The sequence below is a fragment of the Xiphias gladius genome, chromosome 5, assembly GCF_016859285.1.
Source record: "Xiphias gladius isolate SHS-SW01 ecotype Sanya breed wild chromosome 5, ASM1685928v1, whole genome shotgun sequence".
NCBI classification, from domain to species: Eukaryota; Metazoa; Chordata; class Actinopteri; order Istiophoriformes; family Xiphiidae; genus Xiphias; species Xiphias gladius.
In genome coordinates, this window is record NC_053404.1 from 3,058,865 (window position 1) to 3,072,036 (window position 13,172).

The following is a 13,172-nucleotide window of genomic DNA, read 5'->3' on the forward strand; positions in this document are numbered from 1 at the left end:
AATGTTCTGAAGTATTGAGGGTGAGGTTAAATGAACACAGAACAAAGACTGCTCTGGACTGTGGTTCACTTTGTTTTCGCAGTCATGTAGTCTTGGATAAGGCAGGGCTTTAGGTATGTTTGTCTGACCAGCTCAAGTCTTGACACTGACCGCAAAGCTATAGTAAAACACTGGGAATTAAACCACAACCATATTTAACACAGCAGGTACAATAAACAAAGCTTTTAAAATCTGTCATTAAGCTGGGGATGAAAGGGAAACCTACCTGCATAATTGCAAATTAAAAGAACATAGATTTCTTTAAGCAACAGACCATGACAGGTTAATGATACAGGAGTTGGTGTCATTCCCTTGTCGAAACATATGACATCAATACATGGCCAAAGAATATGTGTTTGGAGCTAATTTAGTAATGATAGTGAGTAAGCCACTAATTACATTTTAGGGGACACCTCACATGGGGCTGTTTGCCTTTTGTAAGCTGTGCTGCAAATGCCAAAGACCATGTTAGCTGGTTGGATGCACTAGAAGAGACAGAGACTTACGCCATGTTATCCTTGTCTGTGGCACAGGCACCCACTGCCTTTGTTACATTCACAAGCAGCGCCTGGGCAAATGACACAAATAAAAAGTACATGCATGAGTCATATAAAAACATGTTTTACAAATGAGATCACCCTGTATGCAGCAAGACAAGATTCAACATGCCTGGTTTGTTCCAGTGAGTAGGTTAACTAGTGGTTTGATGCCTCCACACTTGCGGATAGTGGCCCTGCTAGCAGGTATCTGGGCAAATTCTCCAAGGGCTCCCACTACATTTACCCATACCTCTTCAGGCTGATCAGTCAGCAGGCCAACCAGGGTCTCCAGGGCTTTGTACTCCTGAAACCTTCCAAGGGTGGAAAGGAGGACGACAGGCAGAGATCATACAATCATATCACATTGATTATTTATTACACCAACTGATAATTAGGGTTCAATGAACAGGAAACAAGCCGTAGTCTACAGCCATGCTATTGGCTCTGAGAGGCTGTGCTTTTGCACAGCAGTGCTTTCAGCTAAATGTTAACATCAGCATGCTAACATGCTCATGATGAGAATGCTAATATGCAGGTGTTAAGCAGGTATGATAGTGCTACAATTGCTAATCAGCAATAAACAAAGTCCAGTAATGTCTGCAGCACAGGTTCATACTGAATCTGACAAAAATCACATCCACTCAAGGGGAAGAGCTGGTATTAGTGCTTGAGTGAGATGTCAGTCAAGATTAAGAGTCTATAGCCATGCTAGCATCTCAGAGAGGCTGTGCTTAGACACAGTGGTGGAGATCTTAGTTTAACTTGTTAGCATGGCTTTTACTGATTACCACTGAACACAAAGTACAGCTGAGGATGATGAGAATGCCATTAGTTTTTCAAATATTTGGTCATAAGCCAAAGCATTGGATAAATTGACCCAATGGTGATGCTAGAGATAAACTTAAGGGTTGTTATAATTCATCCTGAGGGGAACATGAATGTCTGTACCAACTTTGATGGCAATCATAAATGTCAACTTCATGGTGGCACTATGAAAAGTCAGGCAATCCTCAAAATCATCATAATACATCATTTGGGAACCATGAATGTCGGTACTAACTTTAGTGCAACATCTAGTGAAAACTTTGACCTGCAAGTAGTGCTAGATGAAAAGCTAGGGCATTCTCCAAGTCATTACGGTTCACCCTCTGAGAACCATGAATGGAATTCCAATCTGTTTAATAGCTGTTGAGATCTTTCCTTCTGGATTGAAGTGGTGGTCCGACCGGCAGACAGACAGACTGACCAACAGTCTGCTGGACCAACAATGCCATCCCTAGAGTCACGCCACTAGCCTGGCTAAAAATGCTATCAGAAGTCTTAAGTGACAGGTAGAGCTACAGTCCCTAAATCACATGGGTAGTTACAGGCAGTTTTCCCACGACTGCTCACAGTTGTCCCTTGTATATACTTTGCATAACCAAAGCTTTGCTGCGGCCTGGAAACTCTCCCTCCCTCTTTTGCCGTGATTTTGCCTTGTTTGCCTGTAGTATAGAGTGGTAAACTATAGTAAACATTTAAAAGGGATATAATGCGGTTGCAAAAAACCTCAACAAACCTCTGATATACAGTTAAGTTGTATGACTGTTTTTATTCACAGTTACGGTTGCTGGCATCATGGTCCATAAGCTATTGTAGATGGCCAAGGTCATTTGGTTTTGGTCAGGGTCCACCAAGGGACAGCCTATTCTTGCAATTGAAAACACTGCTAATGAACAGAGGAGCTGCCAAAGGTAACTTCAGTGAAATTCACTATAAAGAAAAACAATATTTTTCCTATGCCATCACTAGTGTCATTTGCAGTTGACTACAGCAGAATTATCTTGTAATCACAGACGTAACTTTTAATAAATGAACAGTAAGCCGTGTATATTTTTTTTAAACCAGTCACAACTGAAGTATTTACGTGATGGCAAAAGCGGCTTCTACTGCAAACATTGAGCTCCAGGAAACTGGAAGCTTATTAAAGCCTTTCAGAAGACACAGGAACCACAGTGGGGCTTCTGTGCAGTAGATTTTTATGACTGATCTTCTGCCTTTTCCTTTCCTCATTCCTCTGCAGTAGTCACATATTCAACAATTGCAGAAAGCTTAAATACTGCCTTGTATACTAACTATGGTTTTTAGGCAGGCCCAAGTGAAAGTAAGACCTTTCAGGGACCCTGAGATAGATCAGTAACAACAATGACCATGAAGAGAGATAGACGCTTGCTTAACCTGGAATTTAACAGACAGATTTATTAGTTTGAAAGACAGCAGATCAGTGAATAACTTGGGTGAGCACAGAACTTTTGTGAGGTAAGGAGTAGTCGAAGTATCATTTGGAGGGGCAATTACGGTCTGCCTATCATAGGGCTGGAACAGATGTAAGATTGAGGGTCAGTCAGTAATTGGAAGCGAACCCCACAATCTTGACCTGAAACATTACTGCGCTGGCAAACACTGTCCAAGACTTGGCAGTTGTGACTTTCCATTGCAAAATTATTCCCTCACTCTTTTGTTAAGACTTTTTACAGCATTTTTGTGTGTCCATAACACCTCCATATACAGGGTCATAAAATTATGTTTCAGTGTTTCCAAGCAGGACAAAGGCATTTCCCCAGTAAACATAACCTTGGCTCAGGTATAGCCATCTCTGTAATATTTGAATGAAATTGATACAAAAAACATAGACTTATGTGGGCTTTAAACAAACACACTTAAGTTATGAATGTAATTATATTTCAGGGCATCAATCATCTCTCATTTTGATGCATCATTAATCAGGAAAATGGATAACACATGCTGCTACTTGTCTTGAGTGGAGGCCCCGCCGACCCTACACTGTCCAGACCACGCAAATCATCAGTCACATAAAAGAAAAAATCATGTTGTTTGCAACGGGCCACAATGTCTGTTTCATTTGACCATGTACTTAATGAAAGAAAAGAGGGGGGAAAAAAATCCAAACTATGCCTCCCATTATTGCTGTAGCAAACTATATTCCAAAATGATTTTCATTTCAGTACACTACTCAGCCTATGATTGATTCTGAAATGAGCGTATGCCCCTAAAACCCTGTCACCCATTAACAACCTTTCCTTTTTGACTGTAATGGCACCAGATCCACTTACACATTCAAGTGTCCATTAAAAACAGTTGCTGTGCATTATGCTGGTTTCTTCCTGAAGAGGTGGCCAAATTTAAACTTCATTCACACTTAACTGCCCACATCCTCCAAAAAACAAGATAAAACATAACGCACACATGGAAAAAAAAAAATACAGAATGAGAACTCTAATTATATTATGAGCCTTGGTACGCTCACTAAGATAACTTTGTGACATGTTAAATTTAGAGTAGGGGCTGTGATATTTTGTGTTTGTTAATGAAGTGTCACTAAATGTGGTTCACATGTGATTAGAATTATTTCTATTATTGTTATTATCAGTAGTGGTATAACTATTTTACATCGCAACGGTGTGACAAGTCATTACGTATGGCACAAGGCCTGTACTATTAAGTTGCCACATTACTCATGGCCAGTGCAGTTAACTTGTTTTATCATCATGCCAAGCTCCAGTCAGAAGGGTTCCCAATCTGTGCCAATTTTGGGCTTTTTTTTAACAGTTTTTTTGTTAAAAAAAAATATTAAGAAGCCATTTTAAAAGCTTGGTTTTGTACCATGAAAATAGAACTGTCTAAGTAATAATCATGCTATTATCTTTAAATAATCATTTAAATGAATTCTCCAAAAATGTTTTTCTTTCATGTTGTGGGTTAAATAGACAGTGATCTGTCTATCTTGCTTAAAAGAATGTTATTGTCATGCTTCTGCTTCTGCAAAGGAATCCTCACTTAACACAAAGTGGCAGCAGACACTCAGTTCCAGTTGGGAGGACTTAACTTTGACTTTAAATGTAGGATATTATTGTGTCAGTTATGATAGATGACGTGAAGAAAGATCATTGTGAGTGGTACTGAGCCTTTTCTTGTTATTTTTTGAATTCCACTTCAATTTGAACTCTACAGCATTTCTGAGTCAGAAGAAAAGTATTTCACATAATCTTGCCTCAGCAAAAATCCTTAAACTTCAAAAACACTGTCATCAAAAATCACAAAAATGATTAAAAGACAATGTCTTATCACTTTCTTGGCTACACTGGACAGAGAAGGTTATTAATCGATTATTGTGTTACCAAGGTATTAAATCACTCTAAGTGTTCTATATATTGTGCTCCCAGCATCGCACTGAATAAAAAAAACAAATACAGCAAAATCATTCTTTCAAGGGAGCACTGGAGTACATGTATGGTGCTGCCAGGGCCCGGTCTCTGGGCATTATTTATTTTAAAGGGAAAATTACTGACTTAAAAATCATCTGACACTTAAGTGCAAGTCAAAAACCATTCCAGAAATGTCTTTGCTGGAAGAACCAGGCTAAATGAAACTTAAATAAACCTCCGCTTTACATGACAAATGATGAAAGGCTCTGTCAGCCTGCGTCTTCTGACATTAGAAATCACCATCTCAGGGCTGATTCTTTCAGTATGCCTCTTGGTTCAATACTAACAGGTCTTGACTAACCTATCACTGAAGTCTATAAAATCAATACATTTAATTCAGCCTTTGTTAACAGCGGAAAAGATTGAATTCTAGCAGCAAACATCCATGTAAAAATCAAAGCTAATAGAATCCTTACAAAAAGTATACATTTTATGCAAATAATCACTTCAAGCAGACATAATGGTAAAGGAAAGGGAGACATGACAACAGCATGCAAATGGGAAAAGTGACACAACTAGTGATGAATAAATGAGAGCCCCCATAAAAGTAACATATGTGATGATGGCATGACGACGCTAATGCATGCAAGTTGTCTGAACCCCTTGTATGCTGTATCCACTGCTATTAACATATTCACATACTATAAGGCTGCTGTTTAGCACATCAGCTTAGAAAACCTATTTTCAGAAAAGTTATGGGCACATGTGGGTGAAATGCCTAATTGATTTTAACCCCATTCTACATTGAGGCTCATTAGATTGCTGTGCTTACATACAGTAAGTGATTTGTCAAAGTCATACTAATCTGTTACCACTAATTACAAACACATAGTCATACATCCGAGAAGATATGGCTACAATGAGTTTCTGTATCTCAGGTATGTTAAGCTTGGATGCGTGTTACTGTGTGTGACCCTGCGTCCAGTCATACTTAGCAACATTCTCCATGCTGATGGAACATTTCCAGATGGCCCCGGTGGCGGCAGCCAGGAGCTGCTTGTTGTCCGCCTTGGCTAGCAGTGAAACCAGAGGCTGCAGACCTTTGTACTTACGTACAAGGTCACGGGTTTGCTTGTCCTCTGCACACTGCAAAGCAAAAGAGAGGGTCAAGATCCACATTCATTCCTATACAGTCTGGGTGTAATAAGGAGACAAAGATATCTTAGAGAATTATTTTTGTCCATATTCTGTTATCCAGTTCATTAATTTGTTTTCACAGAGAGTAAAGATGGACAAAGTGCAGAAGAGTGGAAAACAGGTACCTTGAAGATTGCACTGGCACAATGCATTTGTAGCTCATCGTTGTCACTGCTTATGTTTTTCACCAAATCCTTGATCATGCCCTCGGTCTGAATGGCAATCCTGTAGTTTTCCTGTAGTAACAAATAAACATGAATAATCTAAATTACGTCTGTGCTATTTTTTTCTCATATTTTTCTCATCTGTTTATTTCGTAAATATCATATCGTCACATTTTCATAGTTTAAAGGACAAGGAATAAAATCAGACTTGCAGGCTTTATTTCACTGGTCATTGTCTTGCCACCTTGTGCCACAAACAGTAAAATCATATGCACCCTCTCACCTCTGAAGCACACTCCTGCAGGGTACCCACCACAGGTATAAGCATGTTCTCATGTGGCGACTTAAGTAATCGTCCCAGCAGCGGGATGCCCCCGGCCTTACGGATGGCCTCCTTGTTCTTGGTACTCTTGCTGCAGCTCCACAGTGCTAAAGCTCCACAGCGGGCCACCTCTACATCCTTCTCCTGGTTTGCAGTCAGATTAGCTAAATTAGGCACACAGTCCAGCAGCTTTACCTGAACAGAGCGACAAGGTACACAGGCATACGTATGGATAAACACAAATATAAAAATTTGAGAAGACAAGTAGGCAGACCACACGTGTTTAAGAAGAAAACCTCCATACACACATTTACACAAACCTGATGAACTTTACATAAATTCTGAGACCCTGAAAAGTTTGCTTGTAGGATTACGGTGATATTGGATGGTGTCAGATGGCAACGGCAAGGTGTTGGCTGTGATTAAGGGTGTAATTAAAATTCTATTACCACTGAGTCTGCAAGGATGAAAAAGCCAGAGATGTTTGGAATGGAAAACTGTCAGGATAGATGTTGATGTTAGGCCTGAAAAGCCCAGTGTGACAGTTTATGGCCATCATTCAGTGTTCTAATCCATCGTTCCTGGCCAGTGACACAGAGCAGGCAAAGCTATTACCCACAGCACAGTTCAAAGGTGGTCTCGTAGCATAGCGTGAAATTAATCTGCCTACGTGAGTGACTCGCACATGTGAACATCCGATTTGGGGCTGAGGAAAATATACAAGGCATACAGGCTTTAATCACAGGTCCTTCTGTCAACAAACATGAATGCAGGTCAGAGGATGTAAGGGACATTCTATCTGTTTTACCACAGCACCCATTCTGGTTTTTTTAAGAAATGGATGGGCCCGTGTGTGGCATCTGCTGTACAGAATGAAAAGGGCATGGGTGGATGACTGATTTGTTGTGCATCAAAACAGTTCAGCAAAGTTTGGAGATGTGTTTTACACTTTAAATCAAAAGCAAATAATAATCATAGTATGTGGATCACATTTGAATAAGACACCATCCCGGTTCTCCAAAGTTTCCAAGGTTTCTGTGGTTTAGTACAAAATGTTTGTATTAAATCACAAACTAGCTGACACAGACATAAACAGACAAGTGTTTTAATGGAAAATCTGCAAACGTGGGAAATAATATTTTTTCAATAATGCCAATAAAGAAAGATCAGGTTCTGGTCTGCAGTTTTCTCTGCTGCACTCCACGCTGGCAGTACAGAGATCATGTTACACAAGCCAGAATTGACCTTTTTCTGTTTTTATACTCACCAGTTTCTTGATACCGCCATATTGCCTGACGGTTCTCCTTGCCCTGCGGAACCTGGCCACGTTGGCGACAGTCTCAGCAGCTAAGGCCTTGAGGTCCTTGACTGTTGAGTCCAGAATCTTCACGATGCTCTGCAGACCTCCCATGTAAACAATGGTCCGACGGATTTGCACATTGTTACTGATCTTTCTCAGGATTTTCAGAGATCCAATCTAATCACCAACATACACACACACACATACACAGCAAACGTTAAAAGTAAGTACAATTTAATTATTATAATAATTTATACTTACAATGATAGTTTAGTTTGATTGAAACTGTTGTGTCTATGCCAACATAAGGCCTCTATCAAATAATAAATAATAATAATAATAAAAGAAGGTTAAAAAACACCCACACGTCATTAGGCATACTGGAGAATAATTGCTACCCTGTGTTCTTTAAAGGCACGCTCTCTAACCATTACTATTGTTTCTGTAACTAAAACACAGGCTGGCACACATGGACGGCTCTGTTCATGCCTGCAGGCCATCCACGTCTAGCTTTGGCCCAGCTACTCACTTTGCATTTGACTTCATCTGTATCCAGCAAGTTAATGAGGACTTCAAGGCCACCTACATCCCGGATGGCCAGTTGGCTTGTCTCCTGCATCAAATTAAAGTCCATCATGGCGCACAGAGTGAGCACAGTGGCTGTCTGGTCGCCTCCCTGAAATAATAATGACAAACATGAATGAATAAAATGGGAGGCAAAAGGAAAAGAAGAGGAGAAAATTAAACATTAAACAGACATTTTGAAAAGGGAGTAAGATACAGACCTCCCTCCGTTACCCTACGCTCCCTTTTCCCATAATACCACTCCTGCTGGGGTTGTTTTGTTCATACCACAGCTTCCTGGTAAGTATTTAGCTTTGTGGTGGTAAACACTGATGGAAAGAAAATGATTTGGTAACTGAGCTCTGAAAACAGTGTCCAGCTCAGAAACCATTAAACCTGCCCTTAAGATAAAAAAGAACACTATTAGCACGGTTTTCTTCTACATTTAGTATCCAAATACTCTGTCTTTTTTCAGATTCTGCTCACACTGAATAAATCCTCATAATGTCCTAGCTGTGGATGAATGTTGACAACATTATGACACTCAAAACACCATGCTTAGGATTGGTGCTTTGAGATGGTCAAAGTACTGTCAAGACAAGCAGCAAAAGTGTTTTTACAATATATTACCATATTTAGTCTGTATCATATGCAGTTGCATACAAACTTTGTTGACATGCAATGGTTCTGATCATGTGAGGGGGAAAAAATCAGTAGTCAGATAAAACAGAAGTTCATGGCACGAAAATGCGTGAGTTAGCTGCTGTAATGCTAGACCTGCAACATCGCTTTGATATGTGACACTGAAACGTCCATTCCAAAATCTCCTGGCAAGTGAACAATCAAATATTATTTCTTTTTTGCAGCGGTTTAAATGTGACACAGATAGAATTCTCATTTAGAGGATTCAAGGACGCCGCTACCATTCCAAACTTTATATGCCTTTATTAGTTACACACTTTGCAAAAAATTTGAGACTTCAGGGCCATCCTAAATAGATTATTTCAACCAAACATAAGAATGTAACATGTCCTGCTATCAGCTACCCACATAAGTAGAAAATAGCCCATCACTATATACAAAGCTGGGGCAGTAATCTGTTTCATGCAGCTGTTGGACGGGTTGACTCATCAGTGTAGACCTATACCAAAGTTTCAAGTGGTGTTTGATCATATCTCCCTCACAAAGCAGTGCTCTGACACAGCAGGATAATGGCCACGTGTTCTCCATATCATGACGCTAGTCTAAATGTGAACCATTTGCCCATTAACAGCAGTGGATCTACTGCTTCCTTTGTCTCCTCCATTCTCACTCTTCAAAGGATTCAGCAGGCGAGGCTCCTACCTTGTAAAAACAGCAAAAAAAGCTATGTTTAGGAGTGATAGCTGGGATAAGAGAAAGCAGATCATATGCTTTCATTTTTGTTAGCTTTGGTCTTGAAGTATTGTCGACATTCTTTAAAACATTGACAACATCTGACAATCTTTTATGGTGAAAGATCTTTGACTCTCTCTGAGCATGATAGGGGCAGATGCTCAAAGTGGAATGAATTCAACCACTGCTCGACCTCTAAACAAGAAATTCAAAAAGAAGTTTAATATCTGTGCAGTATCATTGCAGATACTAAATGCCATGAGCTGCCGGCTTGGCATTTCAATCATAAATATGTAACAACAATCCAAAGTTAATTTTCTTTTTTATATTTTATATTTTTTATTTTATAGGGTATTGGGAAACATAACCTGTGATGTGTTTAATTTAGTCATTTTAAAAACCAAATTAAATCTTTATAGGTCGGCTTAATAAACCTAAGTGAGCTTCTACTAGTCAAGACATTTGCAACTGCTAACAAGAGTCATTAATGTCTTAGTAAATTTCGCCCAATGGAAAACAAAGGTTGTACTTTGGCACAGTGGGGCTTTGATCAAAATGCTAACATCAGCATGATAACATGCTGACAATGCCAATTCTAACATGATGGTGTTTATCAGGTAATATTTAACAGGTTCACCACAGTAGTTTAGTATTTTAGCATCCTAACACATGCCAGTTAATACTAAACACAAAGTAGGCTGGTACAAGTTGCAAGCATTTGGTCAAAAACCAAAGTACAGGGCAAACAGAAATTTTGATCTAATGATGGCTCTAGATGTAAAGTCAGAGGATCGACACAGAGGATAGATGTCAAGATTTTTTACTAAAAACCAAAACTTGCTAACTTTGTGATGGCGCTAAAGGAAAATTCAGCGGAAAACAAAGGTCAGTAGGATTCATCCTATCAGGACCAAGTATGTCTGTAAAGAAATTGGTAGCAATCCACTCGGTAGTTGTCAAGAAATTTCACTCTGGACCAAAAATGTGAACCCCCTGGTGATGCTAGGAAAAGCTGAGGGATCCCCCAAGTCAGTAGGAAACACCACCAGGAAACCATGAATATCTGTATAAGATTTTGTGTCAGTCCATCCAGTAGATGTCAAGATATTTCAGGAAATAAGTGAAAATGTTCATTTGTATGTGGGGTTAGGTGGGACTATCTGTAGAAAATATCCAATAGTTGTCAATATATTTCATTCTCTCCATAAATGTCAACCTCATGGTGGTCCTGACTTCTGAAAAGTCAGGGAATGAGCAAAGTATGCTGGATTCATCCTCTGGGGACCATGAATGTCTAAAACGCAAAATCGTATTGCAATCTATGCAAGAGTTTTCTGGACCAAAGTGATGGACCAACTGACCAACCCTGCCATCCAAGGAGCCACACCCCTAGCATGGCTTAAAAATAAATAGAATTAATATTACAAATCATTGGGGTAAAATGCAATGACAGAAGAGTTTATAGACGATTGTATAAATGCTTTATCCCCTTGTCTGATGCAATCACATAATCAAAAATTGGTTTAGAGGAGATTAAGCAGTGTAAAGGATTGAATACCATTCATGAGGTGAACTTTATATCGGCCACTTAAAGATGCTTTATGCATTTTCTCTCTTCCTTTACTGCAGGTGTCGTGGCCTGAGCTACTAAATAGCTGAAGCCTTCACTCTACTGAATGGAGGTCTTATTCTAGACTGGTTCATCTGCAGCAGATTCTTCAGACACAGACTGCACTGCCTGAGCCATTCTAGGCCTATAAATCACAGCCCTAAGCATATGGGAGCAGGGATAGGCTTAATAGGGCTGTCAATGATACCTTGTTGACTTCAGGCCTTTTTAATGGAGTTTTGTTGTGTATATTTTGTGCATGTGTGTGTGTGTGTGTGTGTGTGTGTGTGTGTGTGTGTGTGTGTGTGTGTGTGTGTGTGTGTGTGTGTGTGTGTGTGTGTGTGGCTTGGACCTCATGCAAACAGGTGTGGATGTGCATATTGAGTTTAAGTGCTCAGATACATAAGAGTGTATGTCAAGTAAACTCGGGCCACTGCCAGTGCTTCACAGAGCTTAGTGAAAGAGAAAAGTACTGGGTCTTTGCAGAGGTTGAGCCATAGAGGATGTCATACATCTCTGCAGTCTACAGCAGACTTAGAGGGAATGCTACTAATGACAAGAACAAACCCAATCTCCTGCTCTGTTATGGGAAAGGTACTGTAGGGAGAGAATAAATGATTACTGGTTGTTTCTTACTTTATATTTCACATAGGATCTCCTATAACATAAAACTTAATCACTTAATGGACCTTGCTTTCATAAAATTATTGCAGTGCGCGCTGAGCAAATGTCTAGTCAGGTCTTAGAGTTGAAAAGTTGCTTAACTCATGAGAATGAAATGATGTAATTATTCTTGTAAGTAAATTATCCAGATTAGACAGGTAGTAAATGCATTACAAGCAGTAAAAATTAAATGTTTTATTTAGTGCTTTAGTTATTTAAAAAAGCATAAAAAAAGGCCTAAATACTTAGAGGACAATTAGCTATAAATTAAATTCTTTTGAGAAAACAAGCTGATACTGGCTGTGGTTCACTGGAGACAGGATTAGATTTGGTGTAACAATCAGTGGAATTGTTCTCATGAGAGAAAAGCGGGGCAGTAGTACTATGACTGCCCAGCAGAGGGGGAGCAACCTTAATGAGGCCTGAACACAAAAACATCTGTGTCAGGACCCAGATCAGCTTGTTAATCTAGTTTGTTAATTTATAGTAATAGAAGAACAACTTTGAAGCTGTGGAAAACGGTTGAAAGCTGTTTCATAAATCTTCCTTTTGTTGTGGCTATTCAAAAAAAGGGGAAAAAAGCCATCTGCTCAGAAAAAAATAACTTATGAATATTGAAAAAAAGTCAATTATGAAAATGTTTACAACACATAATACTGAAATGTTTACCTGTTAACTGGTAAAATATTGTATATCAGACACAATATTTACATTTGTGAGAATATTGTTTTGTCTTTGTAAAGCCACAGACCAACTTAACTGATAGCAGCTAGTGCATTTTGTTTTTATTTAAACACAGACAAACTATTCAAATGACAGTTTTTGGCCTAGTTGCTAAACTTACCATGTGAAGTTTTTCAGTAAAACCACCCTTTAACTCATCTCTGAGCAAAGCTGTTACCTAGCTTTTTTTGTTTCCATAATCTATTGAAATCTTATAAGCTGTACATATAACTACATATGTACAACATACAGCCTATATATATAAATGCTCAAATATGAAGTATGATCAAATGTTTGCTTATGTTGTGGCATTGATGCATTACAGACTGGAGGAGGGTGAAAAATGTTAAAATTAATTTCCCATGTCAGTATGTTATAGACATCTCCTACAGTACATACAGTACACCCACACAATCACACAAACATAAACCCATGTGCGCTAGACATGCACTGAAATCTGCATGCTGGATTTT

General features: G+C 39.2%; 1 protein-coding gene across 1 annotated transcript in view; it reads right to left on the reverse strand.

Annotated features, from left to right (window-relative positions):
- Positions 1-13,172, reverse strand: part of odad2 (outer dynein arm docking complex subunit 2) — a 37,311-nt gene that overhangs the window by 11,827 nt on the left and 12,312 nt on the right. Inside the window, exons 11-17 of the mRNA XM_040127171.1 lie at positions 8,296-8,442; positions 7,734-7,943; positions 6,428-6,661; positions 6,106-6,216; positions 5,775-5,929; positions 709-889; positions 546-607 (exon numbers count right to left, since the gene is read on the reverse strand). Of these exons, the coding sequence (XP_039983105.1) occupies positions 546-607; positions 709-889; positions 5,775-5,929; positions 6,106-6,216; positions 6,428-6,661; positions 7,734-7,943; positions 8,296-8,442 (1,100 nt within the window). The remainder of the gene's footprint in view (positions 1-545; positions 608-708; positions 890-5,774; positions 5,930-6,105; positions 6,217-6,427; positions 6,662-7,733; positions 7,944-8,295; positions 8,443-13,172) is intronic.